The sequence below is a fragment of the Amphiprion ocellaris genome, chromosome 3 (genome assembly GCF_022539595.1).
Source record: "Amphiprion ocellaris isolate individual 3 ecotype Okinawa chromosome 3, ASM2253959v1, whole genome shotgun sequence".
In the NCBI taxonomy this organism is placed as follows: domain Eukaryota; kingdom Metazoa; phylum Chordata; class Actinopteri; family Pomacentridae; genus Amphiprion; species Amphiprion ocellaris.
Window position 1 is genome coordinate 25,876,664 of NC_072768.1, and position 27,406 is coordinate 25,904,069.

Here is a 27,406-nt window from a genome sequence, read left to right on the forward strand (position 1 = left end):
GTCACCAGTTTATCACAGAGCTTCATGTACAGACAAACAATCAGACCCACATACATACCTACAGACAATTTAGAGTTATCAATTAACCTCAGCATGTTTTTGTACTGTGGGAGGAAGCTGGAGAACCTGGAGAAAACTCACACATACACAGGGATAATATGCAAACTCCATGCAGAAAGATTCCAGGAAGGTGGGGATGCAAACCAGGGATCTTCTAGTTGCAAGGCAAAAGTTCTAACCACTGAGCCACTGTGCAGCCCAGTTTCTGTTACACCTTCCTCTAAATAAACATTTTACTTGAGACCTGGGGTAACATCTTAAATTCTCAAATTCCCTCTTGCAGTGGTATAAATATCTAAGTGATGTCTGTAGTTTTTCACATATTATGTTTTCGTTGAGGCCTGGTCACCTCCTCTTTGGTCAGCTGTTGCTGCTCCTCCTCCTCCCTGCGACGCTCCTCTTCCTCTCGGACTCGGCGTCTTTCCTCTCTCCTCCTCTTCAGCTCCTCCAGCTCCTGCTCAGCTTCGGCCTGTCGATGTCTCAGCTGCTCCAGCTCCTGACTCTCCTTCTCCTGGAGGCTCTGGCGGATCTTACCAAGACGCTGCTCTGTCTCCAGGATGACCTCCGTCTCCTGAGGCTCCACAGCTCTGCTACTCACAAGGTATTACAAATACAAATCTTTGATTCATACCCAGGCTCTGGACCAAGAAACAGCACGACATAGTTTTGTCCAAGGTCCTTTAAGTACTGAAAAAGAAACTAAATACAGTATTTGCATTTTCTGCACCCTATTGTCAGATAAAAAGATAATCTATCATTGTATTTGTTGTTAAATTCAAACATCTGTCGGTTTAACCAGAGTTAACTTTCCATTATCAGAAGAAATAAAACATGCTACACACCTGGTTGATGTCTTTGTCATGTGTGCTGTCACCTCCTCAGTGGCTGCATTGCCATTGCTGTGTTTTGGCTCTTGGTGAAGGAAAACCTTTGATGTGTAGGAGACTTTAACTTCTTTTCCTTTCTTGATCTGTTCATGAAAAGTTGAGCATAACAGACCTCATTTCTGTACATGGCATGTCATTTTTAGTTAACTGTCAAATACCTTTAAGACCTGGATGTGGATGAGTAATTTGCTTATGAACATTTGTGACTCCAGAAACTTCACTCTACTAAGACTTGGAATGGTCTTATCATAAATCTCCTGAGACTTGACCCAAATGATCTGAGACTTAACAAGACTTGACTTTGGCTTGTTTTAAGGCAATAAGGACTTGTGCTTGTAGACCTGGCTATTTCTTCAAAGAATTCACCTGAAATCTTACCTCTGTATTTGGCTTTTGAATCTCCTCCCACCTCCTTGGAATCAGTTCATCCCTCTTCCTTTGCTCCTTCTGCCTTTCTTTCTCCATCCTCACACTCTCAGCTCGGATCACCTCCTCCTTACGCTCCTTCCTCCTCTCCATCTCTGCCCTTTCTCTCTCCTCCTGTTCCTGTCTCTGGCGCCGGCTTGACGATGCGACTGAGGCCTGGGCATTCTTTGTGAGTACAGCTTTGTTTCCTGTGTCCTCCTCTTCGTCCTCGTCTTCCTCTCCTCCCTGGCTGAGCTCCTGCAGACGTTGCTGCCTCCTCTTCTCTCTGCGTTGAGTCCAGTCACTGAAGCCTTCATCCTCCTCCAGAGAGGGAGAGCTGTTCTGCTTCCAACCACCATCATACCTGAGGAGGAGACGAAGGAGGTAAAAGAGTCAAGACCATTCAGGTCATCAGCTTGCAAACTACACTGCCTGTTCAAAAAGCAACAGTTGCACACTCTAATATTTCATTGGACCGCCTTTAGCTCTGGGAACGACTCACATACGCCGCGGCATCGTTTCAATAAGCTTCTGCAATGTCACAGCATTTGTTTCTGTCCAGAGTTGCAAATCATTTTCTACCAAGATCTTATATTGATGATGGGAGAGTCGGATCGCTGCGCAAAAGTCTTCTCCAGCACATCCCAAAGATTCTCAGTGGGCCTGAGGTCTGAACTCTGTGGAGGCCAATCCACATGTGGAAAATGATGTCTCATGCTCCCTGATCCACCCATTCACAATGTGAGCCCCTTGAATACTGGCATCGTCATCTTGGAACATGCCCATGTCATCAGGGAAGAAAAATTCCATTGATAGAAAGATCTGGTCATTCAGTGTATTCAGGCAGTCAGCTGATCATATTCTTTGGGAACATAACGTTGCTGAACCTGACTGACGCCATATCATAACCCTAACCCCCACAGGCTTGTAGGCACTAGTCATGATGAGTGCATCACTTCATCCACCTCTCTTCTTACCCTGAAGCACCAATCACTTTTGAACAGGGTAAATCTGGACTCATTAGACCACATGACCTTCTTTCATTGCTCCAGAGTCCAATCTTTATGCTCCATAGCAAATTGAAGCCTTTTTTTTCTCATTAGCCTCACTGATCAGTGGTTTTCTTAGAGCTACACAGCTGTTTAGTCACAATCCTTTGCGTTACCTTCACATGAGTGTGTGGAAATGGTCTTACTTTCACTATTAAACATAGCCTTGAGTTCTATTGTTCATTTCCTATGATCATCTAAGAATTTGTTCTGACCACATTTCTTCCTCAAAGCTGATGGATCACCATTATCCTTCAGGTTTTAATAATGTGTTGGACAGTTCTTACCCTGATTTTAGTAGTTTCAGTAATGTCCTTAGTTGTTTTCTTTGCTTAGTACAGGCCAATAATTTCACCCTTCTGAAACAGATTAATATCCTTTCCATGACCACAAGATATGTCTTCTGACACGATTGTTTAAGAAATGAGAAGTTTCTCATTGCATCAGCTAGGGTTAAATGAGTTGTTGCCAGCGGAAACATAATCATCACTGCAGTAATTTTCCAATGGAAGGCTCTCACCTATTTGCTATATTAAATCCAAGTGGCGACTTTTTTTTTGACAGGCAGTACAGACCTGGCTTAGTTCTGCTTTATGTATCTGAGTTTCCAATTTTTCAACACTATGTGCATTATGATGAGATACAATACAGAGAAGTAGCCCTAACCTGTCAGTTATCAAAATCAAAGGCCAAATTATGGAAATGAAGAAGAAAATCAAAGATAAGAGTTTACAAGAAGCCTGGTGATATTCTGCAAATACCCTTATGACAGTAATGAGAAACTACTCTCTTGGCTGTGAATTATTCCATTAGGTGGGTTTTGTTTTTCCACACTTTTTTTCCTGATGGAGGCTTAACTTGTTGACTTTACCCATGAAAGGCCTTTGTGAAAGGGTCATTTGTCCTGGAACAGGTCACTTTAGAAGTGACAGATGTGTTCCTGACAGCAAGTCTGATCAGGTCCACGGTTGCAGCTCAGTTTCTTTCCATCAAAAGGCATTAAGTGATTTTAGTAACAAGGCTCACAGTGCTTCACCCAACACAGGATTAACCTGGCTATAGAGAGATGTTTAGTGAGAGGATGAGAAGTCCAGACTGGATAAAAACACAGCATACAGATTCATGATATTCAAAAGTGACTACTATTTTTCTCTGGGTTAATCTGAACAACACTTTGGCTCACAGTCAAATATATTGACAATTACACTAAACAGAAATATAAGCAAGGCATGTAATACTTAATTAAATTCTATTTATTCTTCAGGATTTGGTATTTGTTGTTTCGACACATGACATTTCGACAACAGAATGGATGTCAGAAAACAACCAAGTACACACTATATTAGAAAAGATAACAGGCAAATGGTAGTAAGGTCACAGAGCAGAAATCACAAGTTAGTCATCAATGTGTCAACCATCTCCATCATGTAAAATCACATATCTGCAATGCATAGAGTTAATATGGTGGTTGATGCTGCTTGTGGAACGCCTGACTCTTCTTTAAGGGTTTGGTGAAGTTGGTGGACATTTTGGGGGACAGAATTACGTTAGCAGACAAGTCCATTTAGAGCTTTCTGAAATGATTTCTTACATAGCAAATGGTGAAGTTGTGGGTATCGAAGTGTCTGGCTATTACTCTAACACATAATTCTTTTGAGCAAGTTGTCACCTTCACAACAATGTTCTTCCACTTTAGCTGCTGAAATGTATCATAGCGGTTTGTTGCACTCAAACGTGTGTCTGCACTGAGTGCAGCAGATTAAACAGAGCAGTGCAATAAATTGATCCTATGAATAACCCCTGTAATCACAGAGGGAACAAGAAAAGCATTCAGAGAGTGCAGTACTCCGCCAAGGCTGCTCAGTCTTTGTATGACGTCCGACGGATGAAATATTTTAAAAATTTGTGGTCCGCAGCAGTCGATTTGTGGTAGGATTGCAATCATGTGATCGTCAGCAGGCAGCTGATGTAGTGTTCACTTGTAGTCATAGTTACAGTGACGCCGTGCCACTATCTCGCAATGATACAGAAATTTTTAACAAATCCGTGTATCCAGACTATAAGCTGCATCACTGCCAAAATCTAATCACTTGGTCCTTGTGTCAATTCTGAACTTCCCTGAAAATGTCATCCAAATCCGTCTGTTTTTTAGTCATGTTGCTAACAGACAAACAGACAAAACCAACGGCGATCGTCACATAACTCTGCCATGTTCCCTGTCGGAGTAACAAATGGGCAACACACCTTGATATGTCCATTATTATATAAAATGTATGGTTGATGGTTGTAATTTTAAACATAATGATCCATAATTATCAGGGGGCAGTGAGCAGAAAATTGTAAAATCTTGCTTTATGTTAAGGAGCATTATCACTGTGGCAGATTTTTATGATCCAACAAACTTACCAAAAGGAGACTTCAAAACAGTACTACATCACTGCCGCATTTGTACAGAAAACCTTTCAATTACAGACTGCAGCTGTGGAGACACCTCATGTAGAGTCACCACAGCCTGAAACCAGCTGAGCCTGTGAAGTGATGTAGGAGGACGTTGGAGGTGAAAGCTGTAATTAAGAACCTGAAATTAAAAGTCAGCTGAGGCACCACAAGCTTTGACATGGTGGTAGTTTTCCCTCGAGATCCTTTGTAGTAAACATTCTTGGGAGATTGTGTAATGAGAAGGCAGCTGTGTGTCCATCCACACATCAACACGGTAGGAGGGAAGAGGGTTGTTTACAGCTTTTCCCAATGGAAACATTGATTTTATGTGACCAGACATCCATGAAACTTAGTAAACCAGTGAGTGTAAGGCAAACAGCCAGCTGCCTGAGCTTTGAATTTTACAGCTGAGAATCATGACAGCAAAAAAAAACATTCAGTCCCACAGTTAGCAGCTTGCACAGGAAGTCACTTGACACAAAGCGAGTGAAAGAATAATGTTCTGCACTTAACAACAGTCTTAGGTTCCCACGAGTACATGGACAAGGAATTCAACTACATTTGGACATCATTTTTACATGATTTAAGGTGGGAAGAAGACCAGACCAAGTCTCATTATGAACTTAGACAAGTCTTAATGGCATCCAGTGAAACCAGTTATTTCTCATGTTGTCACCATTGTAGCACATGGAAAAGTAGTTCATTTACAAAGCATTGCTTCCACACTGCGTTTTTAAATTCAGTCCTGACAATTCATGAAAGTTATCTTACAGAAAACTGAGAACCTGCTTTCAGCAATGATCAATGTGAATGAAACAACACTAAGAGTTTCAAGCCAGCAGCTCTGTGATATCTACACTATCATTCAAAAGTTTGAGGTTACCCACGCAATTTCATGTTTTCCATGAAAACTCACACTTTTATTCATGTGCTAACATAATTGCACAAGGGTTTTCTAATCATCAATTAGCCTTTCAACATGGTTAGCTAACACAATGTAGCATTAGAACACAGGAGTGATGGTTGCTGGAAATGTTCCTCTGTACCCCTATGTAGATATTCCATTAAAAATCAGCCTTTTCCAAGTAGAGTAGTCATTTACCACATAAACAATGTCTAGACTGTATTTCTGATTAATTTAATGTTATCTTGATTGAAAAAATTGCTTTTCTTTCAAAAATAAGGGCATTTCTAAGTGTCCCCAAAGTTTTGTGCAGTAGTGTATGTAAGAGCATGCTACTGTTAGTTTGCTAACATGCTTGAAGTGACTAACATGTTGACCTTTAGTAGTTACAATATTCACTACTAGAGGTCGACTGATATATCGGCCGGCCGATATTTTGGGCCGATATATGGACTTTTTTTAATATCGGCCATCGGCCGATATTTACAAATAAAAAGCCGATTTGTGATCAGGCATCCGTACGGGCAGCTGCCGCGACTGCTTTTCCCTTAGAAGGACCCCCGGCACTCAGAGAGCGGAGCATGAGCGGAGCGAGTGAGCCAGGCAACAACAAGCCTCGCTCCACACCTGCTTATTTGGTAAAAAAAAAAGGTAAGAGATTTGTTTCTTGGTAAGAGAGAAAATGCAGTGTATTTAATTTGTAATATATACATGTATATATTTTTAGTGTTTAAATTGCCTTTTATAATTGATGTGCTTTAAAAAAAAGGATATCGGCCTTAAAAATCGGCTTCTACAATCGGCTTTAGATATTGGCCATCGGCTGAAAATTTTTTTAAAAATCTGTATCGGCATCGGCCTTTGAAAATCCCATATCGGTCGACCTCTATTCACTACATTCACCTTCTCCATTAAATGTGTTAGCATGGTAACATATGCTGACCCACCTGTCACATAGCAGGTAAAACAGATGAAACCATTACCATCAGCCGCAATGGCTCAGTTCAAACAAGTGTCCCAGTAAGTCATGTTAGTGAGCCAGCATGTACAATTTTACGACTCCTGGACAATCTCCATAATGGAATGCAATTTTCATTAGTAACACTTGAGTTACAAAAATGTCTACTGGGAAAAAGGTCCATTAGTACTAAAGTTGAAATGCCTGATGTTGCTTGATGAAAAGTTCAAGTACCACCAGAGTTATTACAGTTCAGACTGAGGGGAACAGGAACGTGTAACAGTTTATAGTAATCCATCCAATAGTTAAAAAGACATTTTACTTTCAGAGGGATTCCCTAGAGCTGGGTGACATCGCTAAAAAAATTCTCACAGTAGAATGTTTAGTTTCAGTCATTATTGATCATTTTTATTGAGCTATTATTTAAAAAGACCAGGAGAAAAAAGGTTTAACTTGAATTTACCCTCATTACTTTGAAGTGAACCAATTTAGCTCATTTAGACTATCAAGGCACAAAGATAATAATATAATCATCATTATTATATGATTATTGTGGCCTAACGAATCCACCAAAACATTATCATCATGCTATCTATAGTGATTTTTTATTTATTTTTTTGTGTGTCTTGCTGTTATCTGTCATCACCACTGAGATGGTTTAGTGTGGCAACAGTCATACACTGTGGTAGTAGACAACTAGCTAGTTACTACATCGTCTTTCACATTAGGCTGCAACATTTTCCACCTAATGTGCTGGAGTGCCATGCAGAGAGTTACTTGCAGTTTTTCAATTTCTCGCTGACATTATTACTCCACCAAGGAGGCTCAGCCTCGGCGGAGTTATGTGACAATCAGCATATGTTTGTCCACCTGTTTGTCTGTCTGTCTGTTAGCAACATTACTCAAAAACAGATTGACAGATTCAGATGAAATTTTCAGGGAAGGTCAGAAATGATACAAGGACCAAGTGATCAGATTTTGGCAGTGATGTGGCTTATAGTCTGGATCCATGGATTTGTTAAAGATTTCTGTATCACTGCGAGATAGCGGTACGGCGTCACTGTAACTATGACAAAAAATGAACACTACGTCAGCTGCCTGCTGATGATCACATGATTGCAATCTAACTACAAATCGACCACCGCGGACTTATCCATCAGAAATGATACAAGGAACAATTGATTAAACTGCGGGGGTTTTTCAGATTCCCATCAGTTCCCGCCGCCTGCTACATATTTAGGTCATGCAGTTCAGTATCTGTACATAACGTACACAAGCATAACAAACGCCTGTGCTCAGCACAAAGTCATTTTGTTTGTGGGTCCATCTACATTAAATGGCTACATTCTATGGTGCCGTGATTCCTGCCATGATTTTTTTCAAGATTTCAGTTGTTGGAAATGATACAACTGAGCAGCCTTGGCAGATTACTGCGCTCTCTTACTGCTTTTTTGGAATAAAATGAATTTATTTTTTCAGTCTTTCTATATAATGCTGACAATTTTCTTTTAAAAAAGAGCTCATTATGAATTAGATTTTGACTCAGGCTTCTTCTATATGACCAGATGATAGGCTAGACGATAGAGGACCATTCATGGTGATACTGTTGGGTACATTTCCAACAAATGTGCAATTATTCAAATTATGCAAAGCTTTACACACAGCAAACTTTTGATTTTTGACGTCCCCATAGGTCTGGGGCTGCTGAGTAGTTGCTCAAGTTGTTCATTTGACAATCCAGTCTTAAAATAGTTACTGTGATGTTTAAATCTGGGCTAAAGTGGACAAACACACCAACAGAATGAACACCACTTTGGACTCTCCTTGTACATAACTTTATATCCCGATTTAAGGATTTTTTTCCTCTGTCTTAACTTACATGCTCTCCTCTGCTGGCGTTTCGCCCTCTGGAGATGACTCTTCAGGTGTTGAGCTACTGTTCATCCTGTGTAAAGCCTCTCGAGCTCTTCGACGACGCTCCCTCTCCACCTCTTCAGCATCTTCAATGCTCCTCTGGGCCATCAGTCTGGAGAGAACAGATATAGTATATTAAAAGTGGAAGGTAATAGAGGATTGGCTGTTTCAGGCATGTAATATGTAACACTGCCAACTTTACAACTTTGTCAGGCTGTTAAAATTACCTTTATGCAATGTTTTTTTTATTTATTTATTCAGAAACGGCAAGATATTTATATAAAAAGGGTGTATGCTGTTGCAATATTTGGCTGGTATTTGGCAAACAGCATGACAGAGACAGAAAATCACATTCTAAATAAACACACAAAAAAATCCATAAATGGCTGTGGAACCAGATTAATGTAAAGAGGAGCATGTCTGAAAGGAGCGTTTGATTCCACCAGAGACTCTAAGTAAAAGAAATTCATGTGAAGTCGCCTTTTGGATTGTGGACTACAGTGTGAAGTCCCGAGTTTGGCATTTGGCAATGGCCATCTTGGTCATTTTAAAGTGGATGTTCTCAGAAAGTGGTGGATCTGGCTGAGAATTTGAGCACACTGCACATACCCATGCAAAATCACATCCTAAACCCCACCCTGCTATACTGCCCATTTTACTCCAAACAAGACTGTTGTTTTCAAAATGATTGAGACCATAAATTCATTAGGGAAATGTTCACCAATGTAACAGATCAAAGGAAAAATAGAGTCTTTTTTACATAGACTTCTATACAATTAGATTTCTTTTGGCAACCAGAGGACTTGCCCCCTGCTGGCTGGTTGAAAGAATGAAGATTTGAGGCAATTCTGCATTGGCTTCACTTTTCAGAGGCTATATTTTTTAAATAGACAGTCAACAGTCTGCACCATGTACTTCAGTTAAATTCAAATATTTGAGGATATAATTTTCACTTTACTCAACCTTTCGACAAAATAATGTGCACTTTACATCAATAATTGCCACAATAATCACAAAAAGCTCCTGTAATTCCATTTTTTTGGTTTGTTTTGGATTAGTTCATTCATCAGTGGTGGTTGGGAAACAATGAAAACTGAAACAGGAAACATTTTGTCATGCATCCCAGATACCACTGGTACTGAGTCATGTTTGTCTCTCAGACCTCTTGGGTTTCTAAACAGAGACTGTGTTTAGTTGTGAGGGGCTGAGATGTGGCCAGACGAACATCTGCTGGGCCTTGGATGAGAAATGAGAAGCAGCTGTTTATGTACAGGATAAACACATATGTTCTTCACCTCGTGCCAGCATGACATCACTCTATTTATTACAAACACTGTTAATCTTTGTGTATCCAGAGTCCGTGAGCCAAACATGAGGTCTCTTTTCAACAATGCAGCAATTTACGCCAACATCGAAGCTTTTATGCTTGCTGTAAATGGTTACATGAAATAAACATCTTACATATTTTCTTTGTTTATTTCCTGTAATATAAAATGATAATGGCTTTGAATTACTCTACTTTACCAATTAAATGATTGTTTAGTGCATAAAATGTGGTTGTCAATAACAGGCCATTAGAACATTTTTGTCCAGGGGATTCTTAGAAGCAACAAAACATCCATCCATCCATCACCCATACATCACTTAATCCTCATTAGGGTCGCACGGGGGCTGGAGTCTATCCCAGCTGACTTAGGGTGAAGGCAGGGGACACCCTGGACAGGTCACCAGTCTATCACAAGGCTGCATATAGAGACAAACAATCACACTCACACCATTAGACAATTTAGTTACCAATTAACCTCAGCATGTTTTTGGACTGTGGGAGGAAGCTGGAGTACCTGGAAAAAACCCATGCATGCACAGGGAGAACATGCAAACTCCATGCAGAAAGATCCCAGGACGCAAACTGGGGATCTTCTAGTTGTGAGGTGAAAGTGCTAACCACCAAGTCACTGTGCAGCCCAGCAACAAAGCACCCATACATCCATTAAACCGCTTAATTCTCATTAGGGTTGCACTCTCACAGCAACAAAACAGTTTTTTAAAATTATTTGATGTTTTGGCTATTCTGTACTTTTCACTCTACTTGCAAAAGACTATTGGGTAATCATCAGTCACGCAGCCAACATTGACAGACAGCACAGCGTATACAGAGACCAGCAGTTACATCATGGTGACATAACTGAATTCACAAGTCCTGGCAAAACCTATCAGATTAAAAAATCAATTCGCATTAGCAACGCTTGAGGGAAAACACATCGTACAGTGCTGGTTCCCACCTAAATGAAAACTGGATGGAAGTGTTATTTTCCTAAGGTTTCAATAATGGTCCTTTCACTTAAAAATGTATTTATGCATGTCAGGTTTGGACACGCATATCCACCATGGAGGTCGCTGTACTGGGATCAGGCTGGATCTAAAATGCAGCCTCCCACTGCAGAGTGTAGCATTACAGCATCGCTGTGCTTCATTCCCCTCACACCAGTTTTGGTAGACTGGCAGTTGATCAATTTTACAACAGGTTTAAGAACATCGCTGTCACCAGCTCAGTATTAAAAGTGTGCTAAATACTCACCAATTTACAGTTTTTGTTTGAGGCGATGATATGTTTTTAATGCTCCCTGTGGCCTGGAGATGGAGAGACTTATTGCCTTTCAGAATTCAGCCATTGTCTCCTCCAAAGGTTGATCATTTTGGCCTCACAGTGACTGTGACCGAATGCGGGAACGTTATTTCAAGTGAAATTTTAAGATTTAGTCTAGGGCTTAAGGGGTTAGCTATGCTGTCTTCTCACTATTTTCCTGCAGTTGTGACAGTTGTAGCTAAAGGAATTTGAGGAGCAACTCATTCCAAAGAGTTAGCTTAACGCTGAAAAATTAAAAGTATTAAACTATTTCAGTTATAACATGGTCTTAAGCTTGTCTTGATGTTGATCCTGGTTCTGCCTCAGAAGGACTGTTTGACAACTAATAAGCTCCATGTGGCTGCTCAGGTGTCCGATTACTAAACTCACATTTGGCTCATTTGGCTTCTGGGTTACTAATGGATCCCTAATGGCTCCCAGGCTCCCTCTGTTCCTCCACCCTCCACTTTCTTTAAGAGCAGGGTTAATGAGAAGGGACGGCTTTGTGACACCCAACCCTCTGCACCTTCACTTTTTTTGTTTTACCCAGTTTACATGCTGGCTGCAGCATCACCTCCTCTCTGACTCCTCGCTCTTCCTGAGATTTAAAGCATCACCAGTTACAAAGAGAACAAACTGAAGCTGTTCTTGGTTTTCAGCTTGACTCACTTTGGGAGTCAAGAATAACAGCCTACACAGAAATGATGACTAGCTTTGTTACAGCAGCATCTTTCTGTTTTATCAAGTTTCTTTACAATTTTTTCCTTTATCTATTTGTATTTCAAAGTTCATTTTCAAAAAGAAACAGTCTCAAGGTGACATTCAATTAAACTGACTTAACTGTATACTTTACTGGGCAAAACTTTCAGCAACATGTTGACAGAAGAAGCCTGGCATTGAATCCCCAACATTATAAACAACCTGCTTTACCTACTGATTCCCAGCCACCACAATTAAAATGTATTATTGTGCCAAATCCAGGTTTTATTTTTGCAGTTGGTAAATGTGCAGACCAAGGCAGAGCTACAAGTAATCAATGAAAAGGATGAAAACTGGAATTACAGCTGTGATCCTTGGGTGTACTCCAAAACCCAACATTGCTGGTTCCAATCTGGTGTACAGTTTCCACGCCATTCTACTTATGCTTACTTGAATTGATGCCTTTGTATTGCAAATAAGCCAGTTTCTTTATAATGTGGAAAAAAATGTGATACTGACGCTGCCTTTGGCAGTGATTAACCTACAGAGAATTATCAGCTAAATCAAAGCTTTGCTAGGCTTTAGTTGGCAATTTATCTCAAACCTAGTCCAGCCATGTTTTTGGCCTTGCCACAGTAAGATGACGTTACTATTCTTTGTCTACCCTAATGAAAAAAAATGAGATTTCTTCACTAATGCAGAGGCCCACAACCGGATACTGATAAACTCTACACTGGTCAGCATTGTCATCTCTTCATCCTCTTCCCCTTCTGTCATTGTCCTTCCTGCAGGCAAGCAGGGATGAGCAAAGAGGAAATGAGTGAATTGACAAAGGTGTAGAGGCTAGTGCTCAGCAGGATGTGTGTCAGCTGAGTATTTCACCGAGGTGACCCAGAAAACCCTGACAAATGCTGGTTGATGGAAATCAGATTTAGTTTCAGAGGTGCAGCAGCAGAAGGGCAGCAGCCTTAGTGTGTCTGGACAGTTTATTCAGTGTTACGTCAGAGGACACATATAAAATCATTTTAAAGTTAAAAGCTTGTTGCCATGTATATTTCTTATAATTCAAATATATTCATAGTTGCTTTGGGCCCCCCAGAGTCTAGGACTGCCGTTATGCACATGGGGTGTACTGCACTTTTGAATTCACTATTTTGTTTACTTTTCATACAAAGTGCGATGTAATGTCAGCACTATGTTAGAGATAATGCAGTTATGCGATGATCAGCATTGGTTTGTCTGTTTGTCTGTTCGCAACATTACTCAAAATGAACTAAAAGATTTGTATGAAAAAAGGTCAGAAATGATGGGCTGCACAGTGGCTTGGTGCTTAGTACTTTCGCCTTGCAACTAGAAGATCCCTGGTTCGTGTCCCCGCCTTCCCGTGATCTTTCTGCGTGTATTAAATGGCCACATTCTATGTTGCCATGATTTCTGATCATCAAAAACATGAAAAAATGCAGCTTTAAAAAAAAAAAAATGCTGCATTCTGATAATGCCATATGAGGGAATGAACAGCCTTGGTGGAGTAATGCGCTCTCTGAGTGCTTTTCTAGTTTTAATATGCGGTAAGCCTATGTGATGAAACAAAAAGGACTTAGTGATTTATTCAATCAAGAAGCACTAGTGTAAAAATCTGTGAAGAAATGAATACATTTGAACTAAATACAATATTCTTTGTCTTAAGTTTGATCTGTTTTCATAACTTGATTACGCTGGTATGACAGTTATGTAACAAGATAAGTGATACAAATTCGAGTTAGGTGTTGAAACGATAGAGTGTCCACATATGTCAACAAGCATAGTGGTACACTGAAATGCTAAAATGTAACGTAACAGTAACCTCACAGCTACAAAGCCCTCGGTTCGAATCTCTATCTGGGGTCTTTCTGTATGGAGTTTGCATGTTCTTCCTGTGGCTGTCTGGGTTTTCCCTGGATGCCTGGCCCGGCCCACCCATAGACATGCCTTGTAGGTTAACTGGTGATTCCAGATTGGGCTTAGATATGTTAGTGAGTCTAAGTGTGCATGTTTGTCTGTGTTGACCGTGTGATGGACTGGCGACCTGTCTAGGCTGGAGCTAGCCTTTAATGATGGACCAAACAGTACAGACTGCTGAAAACCAACACAGATGTTGCTGCCACTTTCTGACAGTATTGCTAATAAATGACTTTATTAATGGTAAATTACTTATTGACACTTTATGCATCAGTTTTAAACTATGCCTAAGAATAACTTCTGAATTTCTGACTGTAAATTTTCCTGAAAAGCACTGCAGGACATCTGAGAGAGAGTGTTTAATGATTTTAAAAACAAAGTGTCACACTGGAGGAGGATTTTCTATATTCTGGCAACCCAGAAATGCTTTATAAATTATCTATAGCTGATCTTTCAGCATTAGTAAATTGTACAGCTCTTTTACATCACTTATATCATGCATAGCCAGACAGTAGAGCATAGATATACGTCAATCCATTCAATGTCTATTCTGACTATCCTTTGATAGGTGATGGGAGTGAGTGGGGGGAGTCTACCCTTGCTGATAGTGGGCAAGTTGTACCATTTAGCATTACTTCTAGACTAAAAGGAGACAACCTCACCATTCCAGTGACAGCATTCACTAGCGGCCATTGTAAATATAAGGAAAGGAAAGGAGGAAGTCATGTGGCCACATAGAGAGGATGCTGGGGTGGAGAGAAGGGTCAAGAAACCATCAACGCTGTAGACGAAAACCTAGGATTTAAATAATCTAGCTATACTTCTCTAACAGACAAATGTTTCTGAAGAAAATGAGGACACTACAACAGAATGCGGCATAAAACTTTAAAATTTAAAGAATTTTAAAATCCTACTGTATTGAAGTTTAGAATCATTTTGTAGCCCTGTGTGAGTCCTGAAAGTGGAGGGTCAGAGGTGCTTAACTCATGCTGTCAGCAGTTTGGGTGTTGAAATCTGCTGGGCCAAGAGCTAAACTCTCATTTCTCTGCCCTCTCATTACATTTCCTTTCTGTAATCAGTGCTGTGGGATTCTGTCATGCTTGGCAGCAGCTCAAACGTCTGATTCAAGCTAAATGATTCATCTCCATCAGAGTGATTTTAAAGTACCAGGATTACCGTCTTTACTTCCTCCTTTCTGTCCTGTGTTTTATCAAAATCAACTCTTTTTTTCTTCCATATGTCATCTACTAAACCAAGCAGGGCTGAGATCCACCTCCCTCATTCAAAACCCTGCTCACAACACATGCCATTCTGGCCTGTATCGGAGTAATGTTGCCAGACAATTAAAACAATATGTACAGAGTGCTTTCTCTACCTCAGCAGCAGTTCAGCAGGTTTTCACCAGTCTTGTAGTGTTTGTCTGTAAAATGACACCAGAAGCAAGACTCAGCATGTTTTTGCCTGAACGGTTACGCAGATACCGGCTGACTAAGTGCCCTCGAGGTCTTGAGGTCAGTGTGATCGACAGGAGGTTCAACCTGACAAAAGAACCTAAGGAGCAGACAGGTGCAAGTGCTACTGAGGACTCTGGCTACAGCAGGTATAGAGACAGAATAGACTGTGGTTCAAGTAGATCCAAGTTTTATAAAGAGTGCTTTCGAATTGATTTCTTTGAAAATGGCATTATAATAACTGAAGCTATGACTCACAATGACACTGATCAACATATAATAACAATGGATTACATTTATATAGCACTTTTCGAGGCACTCAAAGCGCTTCACAATGAATCCATTATTCATTCACTCACACATTCTCACTCGGTGGTGGTAAACTACATTTGTAGCCACAGCTGCTCTGGGACAGACTGATGGAAGCGTGGCTGCCAATCTGCGCCTACAACCCCTCCGACCACCACCAACATTCATACGCATTCATACACCAGTGTGAGTAGCAGCGCTGGAGGCAAGGTGGGTAAAGTGTCTTGCCCAAGGACACAACAGCACATGACTAAGACAGAGCGGGAAACGAACCCCCGACCCTTCGATCATTGGACGACCCGCTCTACCACCTGAGCCACAGCTGCTGTTTTATTGCATAGTAAGTACTTGGTGGCCAGTGAACTTTTGTACAATAGACATTTTGGCATGTTGTAGCATGTGGAGAGCTTCAAGTACCTTGGTGGCAACATCATGCAGGACGTGGTCCTGTCACATCAGCACCGTGATGAAGAAAGCTCGACAGCGTCTCTACCACCTCAGACGCCTGAGGGACTTTAAGCTCCCTCTCAAGGTGCTCAGAAACTTTTACACCAGCACCATTGAGAGTGTTTTGGCTTGGAGTAACACCACCTGGATGGGCAACAGAACCCAACGGAACTTCTTGCTTCTAGGGCCTGAGCACACAGGCTGCCTGCTGACCCTGAGACAATAGACTCAGTAGCATATATGTATATATTCTATTGTCTATTGTCCATATATACATACATATATATGTGTGTGTGTGTGTGTGTGTGTGTGTGTGTGTGTGTGTGTGTGTGTGTGTGTGTGTGTGTGTGTGTGTGTGTGTGTGTATATATGTATGTATTCTTGTGTGTTTTTATGTATTATTCTTGTTATTCTTATTGTTTCAATCTTGAACAGGTGCCCAATGCATTTCAAGGCGCATTACACTATGTATAACTGCGTTTGTGATCAATAAAGGTCTTGAATCTTGAATCAAGCATGAGAAGCAGAAATTTGTTTCACTTGTGCTTCTCCTTCACACTTTCTGAGGTTGTTTCGTGTTTTAAGAAGAAAAATGGAGGAAGGGGACTTAAAAGATCAACAAGGAGAAAAGATCAGTATCTGAAAATGGTCACATAAGGAAAAAGAATAAAGTGAAGTAGAACAAAAATATAGGTGATGAAGAATAAGATCAAGGAAAGAAGATAAACAGGGACAAATATGTACAACAATTTTTAAAAAAATCTAATCTTTTTTTCATACCCACCAACTTCTCGGTTTTGGAGACACAGCTGGTTGCTAGCTAATTTGTAGAACAAAGACTCCACAAAGGAAAAAGAAACTTTCGGCTCTATTATCACAACAATAGGACCAACCAACACAAACAGCCAGAAACATGACACAGATACCCACAAACCAGAAAAAAGCTGTGCCACCTGCCAACAGAGCTACTAAACCACATATTGTTGGGTTCTCTCTGTCTGCACTTGCCCAGGCTTCAACTTTATTGTCTGGCAACAATTCACCAGAACGAGAGTGAAGGATGGATTCACCATCTGGGAGGAAAAAAGGTTACAAGTATTAAACCCTCAGTTGCTCCTTTGTAAGCACACATGCTGTCATCGGCTGGATGACTGGTTTGAATGGCACAATAATAACATGGTTTGCTTTCAGCCTGAAAGTCTGCCAGGCTCCACAGTGCAGACGAGGATGGTGGGAAGACGTTTGTAAGATGAAGTCACTGTTGTGCTAAAACAAGTCAAGACAGAGGAGGGCCCTGAATCACTCTGACACAACAACAAAAAGATTGTAACTTCCCAGAAAAAGACAGCACTGGAGTCACCATACAAGTTGTAAGGAGGCAGCCGGGGGCTTCAGTCAGCATAGATCAGACCTGTAGGGTTGAACAGCCGTTTGTCTTTACTGGTTTTCTCTTTGAACTTGAATATGTCACAATGGTTGCTCAACACAGCTTCTACATCTTCACTAGAACTTAGTCATTTTGCAGCTGTATTTGGGTCATTCCAGAATTGAAGGACATCAGGCTTCAAAATGTTTAAAAAAATAAACCTTCTCTTTTACAATTTTCTGCTACACATTCATCTATAATAGGTATTAAACTATCAAAGGCTTGATTGGCTCAGTTTACACATCAGTGGTACCATTTCAATTCCATGTTTTATTTGTTGTTTGTTAACCCTACTCTAATAACAGTAACAGAGTTGCAGGAGTAGAAGCTAGATATTTAGCTAGCTGTTACTGCTGACCAAGAGGACAAACTTACTGATGGAAAAATGTAAAGACAAAAGTACAACAATGTTGTCTTACTGATAATATGCATAACAGGGTTGCGTGAGGTAGAGTGAGACATTCAGTGAAGGCTGACAATGGTATGAAAATATGGAAAATAGAAGACAGAACATAGCTTTGCTCTACCCATTCTTTTGGAAAACTGTTTGGTGATGTTAATTCCAGCATATCATGTGATTCACTGTTTTCTTCTTCTTCTACCAGCTAAAAAGGTTATGCTAACATGGTTGCCTGCATGTTCTGGGACACACGTTCCATGTATAATAATTATTATTTAAAATATTATGTTGATTTTAAAAATTCCCCCAATTGCAGAGACAATAATACCAAAAAAAGAGATTTAAATTTCATTTTTACTGTTTTATTTGAGATTCAATTTGGTCATCATCGGGGTGAGACAAGAGAAGAAAGGCATTTTAGGAGGAACTCCAGACTTATTTGACATTTAAAAAAACATTTTCAAACATTCTTTTCTCCTAGTTGTTTTAGATTTGGTTTCACGGCAAGTACATTTACACAACTGCATGTTTTAGTATTTTTTACATGGATGATTTGAAATTTGATGGGTGTGATGTAAAATGTCCTCCAATTCCAGAAGAACCCATCTGACAAACTAAATCCTGTTGAGGTTAGCAGCCTCCAAACTGGCAAAAAGGGAGTCACCAGGATAGTTTTAGATGCTTAGCTTCAGAGTGCCTGAAGTAGATTATAGTGTCTTTCCTGGTGAACAACTGCACAAGACACAAGGGTTCTATGTTCTAATTCAAGTGATCAGTTTTACAGTGAAGTTGAGTGTGTTGGCATATTGGCACACTGTGCTCCGTTTGGGCAGCTGTTCATCCATAAATGTTAAATCGAAAACACCTGGACACACTATAGAGTTCTTGGAGACTTTTAAAACTTTCTAGGCTTTACCAATATTTTAGTCAGAGCTGTCAGTAGTTTAAAAAATGTTGTGTGGCATTTTTCATTAGTTTCCTGAGAATTTACAACAGAGGGAAATGAAGATAAGGAATGTGGAGGATATATTCCCACATGGCAGTAAAATGGTGAGCACTAGCTGTATGTGCAGTGAACAGAGCAGTCAAGAGCACTCAGACACCAGTTGTCTCGACCAGAAGTCCAACAAACCCCCCTGAGACCGTAATCACCATGTTATGGCTGGATGTCTGGGTGTCCAACCCCCCCCATGAAGAGCACAAATGGACCACTGATCCTCAGGTCTGGGATCCCTGTAGGCTTGTTTGCTTACAGGCTTTAATGGAGGACGGGAAGAAATAGAAAAGAAGTTTGAAGACGCTGACGAGGACAGATGGAATGCAGCGTTAGGGAGGAAAATACGTTAACGTTATTGCTCAGTGTACATCTAAACCAACTAAAATACAAAAAAAGGAACCAAGGGCATCTTTCTGTTTCAGGCCAAAGAAGACAAACGTTGCTACATTTTGTATTTTTTTTGTTGAAGAGATGAGTGCCCTGAGAGAAGTGGTGAATGCATTCACTGTGTAAAATTGTCAGAGTAGAATTTTTTTTATATAGTTCCCACAAATTAGCAGTTTCCTTTTGGCCTCTCTTTGTGTATGTTTGTTTAGCACCATGGTTCTGGAGAAATGTTGTCTTGTCTCCCTGTGTACTGTACCAGTTGATGTTTAAGCACTTGTAGTTCTGGCTGCATAGCACTACTACTATTTAGTGTCTAACAAATACTGACCCACAAAAGGAATGCATAAAATGTCCTTGCTGATAGACAGAATGCTACAAGACAAATGAACTGAAAACAAGAAAACTCCATTAACTAAGTGCAACTCTGACAGATATATATTTTATATTAACAGAAATATATACACTGCTGTTCAAAAGTTTGGGTCACTTAGAAATGTCCTTATTTTCGAAAGAAAAGCATTTTTTTTCAATGAAGATGACTTTAAATTAATGAGAAATATAGTCTAGACATCGTTAATGTGGTAAATGACTATTCTAGAAGGAAACAGCTTATTTTTAATGGAATATCTACATAAGGATACAGAGGGTAATTTCCAGCAACCATCACTCTTGTGTATTAAAGGTACATTGTATTAGCTAATGGTGTATAAAAGCTAATTGATGATTAGAAACTCCTAGTGCAGTTATGTTAGCACATGAATAAAAATGCGAGTTTCCATGGAAAATATGAAATTGCCTGGGTGACCCCACTTTTGAACGGTAGTGTTTATATTATGACAGATGTACAGAATGTACCAGGCTCTACACCAGAGACAGAGAGGTCTTTCTGCTGCCTGAGTGTTTAGGACAAAATGTGTTTAACTGAAGTGAAAGCGATAAAAACCTGTCATCTGTTCTCATAGATAGGACCCCTGGAAACAGGAAACTGTGCTCTGTTTACTTTCCCTCCATCCCTCTAATACAGACAACCTGTGGAGGGAGGGAGAGTTCAGTGCCCCTGTCATTCATCATCAACTACACCCCACCTCCCCCAAAACATTCCTCAGTCTCTTATCTCTCTGCATCGTAAACACTGAGGAAACCCGCCCATGTGTGGGTGGCTTCAGGGGTCAGAGGTGACTGCACTGCATTTGTTTTGTAGCAGGTATGCCTTCTGGATGACATCAGCACTGCAGGCCGAGCCAGGCCGAGCCAGGCTGGCAGGAGCGGGGGGGGTTGTCTCCCACATAGAGCTGATTAAAAACAGATCGGCTTTGCTGCATGCCTGCCTTGACCTGATGTGATAAACAGCACTTGGTCTGATAACAATATGTTCCTGGCATAGGTCTATGTTTCTTTTCAGTTTTTGTCCAACTTTATAGCATGACACTGAAAAGACAATATGATGTCATGCAGATAATGATGTAGTACAGACAATCCTTTAGTTAACTAGAAAAGCAGTCAGACAGCACAATATTCCGACAAGGCTACTCAGTCGTATCATTTCCGATGGCTGAAATCTTGAAAAAATTTGTGGCAGAAATCACGGCGCTATAGAATGTGGCTATTTAGTATAGATGTATCCACAAACAAAATGACCTTGCACTGAGCACAGGCGTGTGTTATGCATGTGTACGTTATGTACAGATACCGAATCACGTGACCTAAATATGTAGCGAGCAGCAGGAATTGATGGGACTCGGACACCCATTTATCCGTCGGATAATTTCCAATGGATAAATCCCGATAAGTCCACAGTGGTCAATTTGTAGTAGGATCGCAATCATGTGATTGTCAACAGGCAGCTGACATAGTGTTCACTTGTTGTCATAGTTACAGTGATGCTGTGATGCTATCTCACAATGATACAGAAATCCAGACTATAAGCTGCATCACTGCCAAAATTTAATCACTTGGTCCTTGTGTCATTTCTGACGTTCTCTGAAAATTTCATACAAATCTGTCTGTTTTTGAGTAATGTTGCTAACAGACAAACAGACAGACAGACAAACGAACACCGATAACTCCGCCGTGTTCCTTGGTGGAGTAATTATGAAAAACCTTCACGCTGAAACAGCAGTACTAGTAAAAAATCCAGCCAATTGCTGTTACAGCTTCTTGGCAATTTTTGATGCCAGCATTCAGCATCAGTCTACCACAGACAACAGCACTGGTCATGTGGTGATCATCACCAAAAATATCCTCTTAATAAAGGCAGGTCGTTAAACAAAAGAAAAGCCTGACCAGGATGTTAAAACATAATACACATCCTTCACTTCTCACAATGGAGGGAAACTGTGGCCTCAGTCTGGTGTCCACCTCTGTTTTGTCTTTAAACATATTACTTCATAACAACAAGCCAATAATGATACTAATGATGTCATCACATCTAGAAATATGAATTTGTTTTTTATGTGTGAAAAACTAGACCCATCATCAACCCATCATAGTTTCTCCAAGATGTCAGTGATGATCTTCAAATATTAAAACGAGTCCAAAACCATAAAGAGAATTTACAATCACACAAAACTGTTTGAGCAGTTAACTAATCATCAGAAGTGTTGCTGACTAAATTTCTATTGCTCAATTAACTGATTAATCGGCTTTTCAATATTTTGGAATTCTTTAGGCAATTCTGGGAATTTTCAAAGGAAACATTAAACAAATGAGTTTCTGGAGTTTAATAAAAAGAATGACAGTAGCTCAAATGTACCAAAATCAACAGAAACGTCAAAACAGTCTGGATGAAACTGAACTCCTTAATAGCTAAACACATAAGAATGTCGAGTGAGTCAAGCCATCTGACTTGGTGGATAGTAGATATAAGACAGTTTAGCTGAAATGCCTACGATATGCGAGTTGCGCAGTGCTTTTGGATGATGTCATTGTTGCTGTCAACTCCTCCAGCCTGAGGCCATCTGCTGACTGGACTGAATCAGAGCGAGGCGCTGCCTTCTCCAGCTGTTATCTGCTTCATAAACACACAGCTGCTCTCACTGTGACTCACTGATGACAACACCTCAAGGCTCACTGAGATGCCACGAACAGGCTCACAGGGCTGTAACTCAATGCTGTAACACGGTGTATGACAAATCCATGCATCAGTTTCCTGTATAGAAACTCTTACATAAATGGAAAATCACTTGTTAGACTGAAAGGGAGCTCTTTCTGCTTTTACATTAAAGTTAAAAAACATTTTTTGAAGGCTAATTTCAGCTTAAAGGTCTCTACAAGTGAAAAAATGTCCTGCAATCAGATACAAATGATCCAAAATGGAAACACCCTCTCAGACTGTAGTGTTCATAAATTAATTTTCAAAAACAGAGAGACCTGAGGGCAGTCAAATACAAACAAGGACTGTAGATCTGATTCAAATCACAATAGATAGAATAGCTAAACATCTTTAATTATGATGGGACTTTCAGATTGGCATTACTCGCTAAGAACAGCTAAGGCTGATTAGTCTTAAGGGCATCCTGTCATGATCTGGACTGTCTGACAAGTAAAAGGGATACTGCACTTTCTGAGTGCTTTTCTAGTCAATCTTTACCACAGCTCTGTTTGGTCAAATCTGTCTCCAAACTGTAGAGACAATGAGCATAACACCACACCTACTTGAATCACTGACCAGGGCAGACATGTGGGTGGTGATGCACAGTTATGTATCCTCTGAATGTCAGGAGAATCTCATCCCTCTGATGTCAAGTCAAAAGGCTAAAGTCTAACTGATGTCACAAGTCACTGGTGTAGGAAAAGTTTCATATTTTAGGAAATACACCCATCCCTCTCTGGTGGAGAGTCAGATGGGAAGATTGACACTACACCCATATCTGTCCCTGAAATATAATGTTTTTTTTTAATGAATTGAACAAACAAGCCATAGCACGTCAATGATTGATCTATTGCTGTGCTGGGAGGTAGATTTTGTTCAGCCTGGAGAGAGCAAGGTTAGCTGTTTCCACTTCTTTTGAGTCTTTGTGCTAAGCTAAGCTAACCAGCTGCCGGGTATAGTCTTTCATAGACAGGTATAAAATTTGAGTGTCATTGTCACCTAACTCTCTAGAAATTATATTTTCAACATATCAGGCTTTTCAGTAAAGTCAAAATGAAGTAGAACTTCAACAATTAGTCAATTAATCAATTACTATTAAAATAATCGTCAACTGTTTTGCCGTTAATCAGTTTGAGTAATATTTTAGGAACAAAAGTTGATTTAAATTTCTCTGATTGCAGCTAGTGAATGTGAATATGTTCTGATTTTGTTCCTCTTCTATGACGTTACACGGATTATCTTGGAGTCGTTGACAAGACATTCATCATCTTGTTGCTTCAGGAAACACTAATCAACAGTTTTCACTATTTTCTTAAGTTTTATGTCCCAAACTACTAATCAAGTAATTGAGAAAATGATCAACAGATTATTCAATGCTTAAAATCATTAGCTACAGCAATATAGCCAAATTGCAAATCTGCAAAAAAAAAAAAAAAAAACAGTAACACAGCAAACAGAGAAGAAAAGAATAGTAGGAAGAACAGCATTGTCAGTACATCTTCCACTGTTGTGTTGTGTCCAAACACAACACACCAGCGACTTCAGACTCAGAAACTCTGAGACAACAACTGGTTCATCCCAAGGATAAAACACAAGTGGAGCAACATTGTATATGCAGGCCAATGCAGCAAGGAGTGAACAGACTTGTACATAGGGGAAACTAAACAACAGTTCCACAAGTGCATTAGGACAAAGCTCAGCAATCCACCTGCACCTGAATGATACAAGACACTCCTCTGAGGACGGCAGTGTAGCCATGTGGGCTGGAGTGACTATGTACACTAGCATTCAAAAGTTTGGGAAGCTGTCAGTAGTAAAAAGGATAAACTGTTTAATTTAGGTAACTAAGGAAGCTTAACAGCTAGTTTTTGGCTCAGGCTCATCAGGTTTACAATACACATGCAGACGAGACGGGTCAAATTTCCATGACAATTTCAACAACATTGACAGGATAAGGAGCTGGTTCATCGTTCCAGGACCAGGTCAGTGTCAGAACCAGGTCAGGGTCAACAGTATAGGCCTTCCTCCCAGGGAGATTGAGCAGTGTGATCTCCCCATAGTTTGAACACCCTCTGGTCCCCCTTTCTAAATATAGGAACAACCACCCCAATCCCTGGACACTGTCCCTAACCTCCATCCAACTCTGACAAGGTGCATCAACCAAGAGAACCCTGCAGTGTCCAAAGCTTGAGCTCAGGCCTAATGTCATCTACCCTTTCACCTGAAGCTCTTTGATCACCTCTATACCCTCAATAAGGAATACATTTAAATGTTATTAAATATGCACTACCGTTCAAAAGTTTGGGGTCATGTAGAAATGTCCTTATTTTTAATAGAAAAGCATTTCAATTTCAATGAAGAGAACATTAAATTCAGTAGAAAAGCACTCAGAGCGCAGTACTCCGATAAGGCTGCTCAGTCATATCATTTCCGACGACTGAAATCTTGAAAAAATTTGTGGATACACACTATAATTTGCATCACTGCCAAATGTAATCAAATGGTCCTTGTGTCATTTCTGACCTTCACTGAAAATGTCTCCCAAATCTGTTAATCCACTTTTTAGTAATGTTGCGAGTAGAGATACAGACAAACAGACAAACCAACGCCGATCATCACATTTCTCCGCTGAGGCTCCGTCTCCCTGGTGGAGAAATCACAAATACAGTCTAGACATTGTTAATGTGATAAATGACTATTCTAGCTGGAAATAGCTGATTCTTAATGGAATATCTACATAGGGGTACAGAGGAACATTTCCAGCAACCATCACTCCTGTGTTCTAATGCTACATTGTGCTAGCTAATGGTGTTGAAAGGCTAATTGATGATTAGAAAACCCTTGTGAAATTATGTTAGTACATGAATAAAAGTATGAGCTTTCATGGAAAACATAAAATTGCTTGGGTGACCTCAAACTTTTGAACTCTGAAACTCCCCATCAGTCACTTAGAACTGAGGACACCTCTTTGATGAGAGGTGAAATGTCAAGACCCTAAAAGAGAAGTCCAGTTACTTTTTACCGAAGCTCTCATTTTCTTTAGTAAAGGCTAAAGACTTTCTGTATAAACATTAGGTTTTGCCCCTTATTAACAGCTTTTACTATTACTGCCTTTCCACATTTGGTGAGCACTGATTGTTCATGATCCAATGTGTTGTCTGCAGTGTCCCTGAGCCAAGCCAGCCAAGAATCTATGCCTCTCTACACATCTCATGTCTCAAAAGACAAAGCATCTTCCCATTATACTGTGAGTCCTATACAGCAGCAGAATGAGCTGTTGTCATCTGTGGTTAAAAAAAAAAAAAAAGCTCCCTAGGAGTCACACTAGAACCTGACACAGAATGAAAAAAACATCCTTCCAAAAGACAGGACGTGCCACCACCCGTAAGCACCCAGAAGACAAAAGAGGGACCGTTCACCTCCGACATCCGTCACTGATTCCACTTCCCTTCTCAGTGAAACAGAGCTGCCTCGACTGTTCTGCTCACAGCCCATTTGCTCTCACAGACCAGACATCTATTACTGCTATGATTCAGTTTGTAAATGTGTTTCAAATATTGAAGCACAGAATAGATTTCAATATGACTCCTTTGTTCTTGTTAATTAATGTGAAAGGAGGTAAGTTGATTCAAATCCCTCAAATCCCCCAAATCCCCCCAAAACCCTGCAGGACCCAAAACACCCCCAGTAATCCCACTGTTCCCATTTAGAGTGTGCCACAACAACACACACACAGTAAAAATATGAAAACAATCCTCTTTGTCCTTATCTGCAGATAGGACATGCTGAGGTTTTCCAACAGTTATCCTCCTCATATTTCACATGTGAAGTTTAGCAAACTGAAGCATGAACTAAACTGTGTGTGAAGCATGTGAAGTGTGTGTGGTGTTTAAATATTAACCTGAGCTGCTCCTCTCTGCATGAAACAAACACAAACCAACAACACAAACAGAAAACGATCAATGCATACCTCATGAGGTTTTGTAAACCTTCTTTGCTGGAGTTTCTCCTCACCAGAGCGTTGGACATGTTTGTTGTTTGTTGTCTTCTACTATTTGTCTTCAAATCTTCCTCTCCCGAGAAATCAAGCAGATCACACCGGCCACTGAGATTAGCTTTCTCCACTTTTTCTTCTTTTCCAGATCGACACTGACGCTGAAGGCAGCTGTCCGTCCTGCAGCTGCACCGAAGCCCACAGCTCAGATTATGTGTGAGAGAGACAGTGTGATATACTGGCAAAAACCCACACACACACACACACACACACACACACACACACTCCTGTTGTTCTATATCACACACAGTTCTCTGCTCTGCAATGCTTGTTGGGAATGTCAGCGAAGCTCAAAGGGACTCCCTCCTCTAACTCGTGGAGGCTGGGTTTTTAGTCATTACACTCCCCCCCTCCTCATGCACACCCACACACACATGCAACAGACACACACAAACGCACACACACACATGCACACACACACACACACCTCACCCCCTCCTTTTGTCCAACATGTGGTTTTCATTGAAGACCTCAGTTGTAGAGAGGCTCAACATCTCCCTTTTTTCTTTCCTTCTTCTCTGCCTTTCTCTCTTATCCCAGGTCACGTGGTCTTCCCTGAGGGGGAATGAAAGACGATATCCCCTCCCTGGAAAAAAAAAAATCCGCTACTGAACCATCCTGACGTCTCCCCAACATTTCAATCTCCCTTCAATTGCCTGGCAGATTAACAGGCAACAGCCAACAACATCAAAGTGAGGGAGTCTTAACTGAAGTATTGGCATCAGAATGTAAAAGTACTCCGATTGTAAGGAAGCCCACATTTAAATACTGCTTTAGGTTAGGAAACATCAACAGTGAAATGTGTACAAATGTCAAAAAGCTGAAGTAGCGATACTGAGGAAAAGAAGAGTTTGGTTTATGGGTGAACAATGATAAAGAAATTGTCCTCCTCATAACACCGAAATGTTTACAAATATACAGTCAGGTCCATAAATATTTGGACATTGACACAATTTTCAGCATTT

At 40.4% G+C, this 27,406-nt stretch overlaps 1 protein-coding gene across 1 annotated transcript in view; it reads right to left on the minus strand.

Annotated features, from left to right (window-relative positions):
• Positions 1-26,733, minus strand: part of lsp1a (lymphocyte specific protein 1 a) — a 48,631-nt gene extending 21,898 nt beyond the window's left edge. Inside the window, exons 1-5 of the mRNA XM_055008649.1 lie at positions 26,358-26,733; positions 8,582-8,728; positions 1,326-1,716; positions 903-1,030; positions 410-650 (exon numbers count right to left, since the gene is read on the minus strand). Of these exons, the coding sequence (XP_054864624.1) occupies positions 410-650; positions 903-1,030; positions 1,326-1,716; positions 8,582-8,728; positions 26,358-26,416 (966 nt within the window). The 5' untranslated portion in view covers positions 26,417-26,733. The remainder of the gene's footprint in view (positions 1-409; positions 651-902; positions 1,031-1,325; positions 1,717-8,581; positions 8,729-26,357) is intronic.
• Positions 26,734-27,406: the final 673 nt, after the last annotated feature.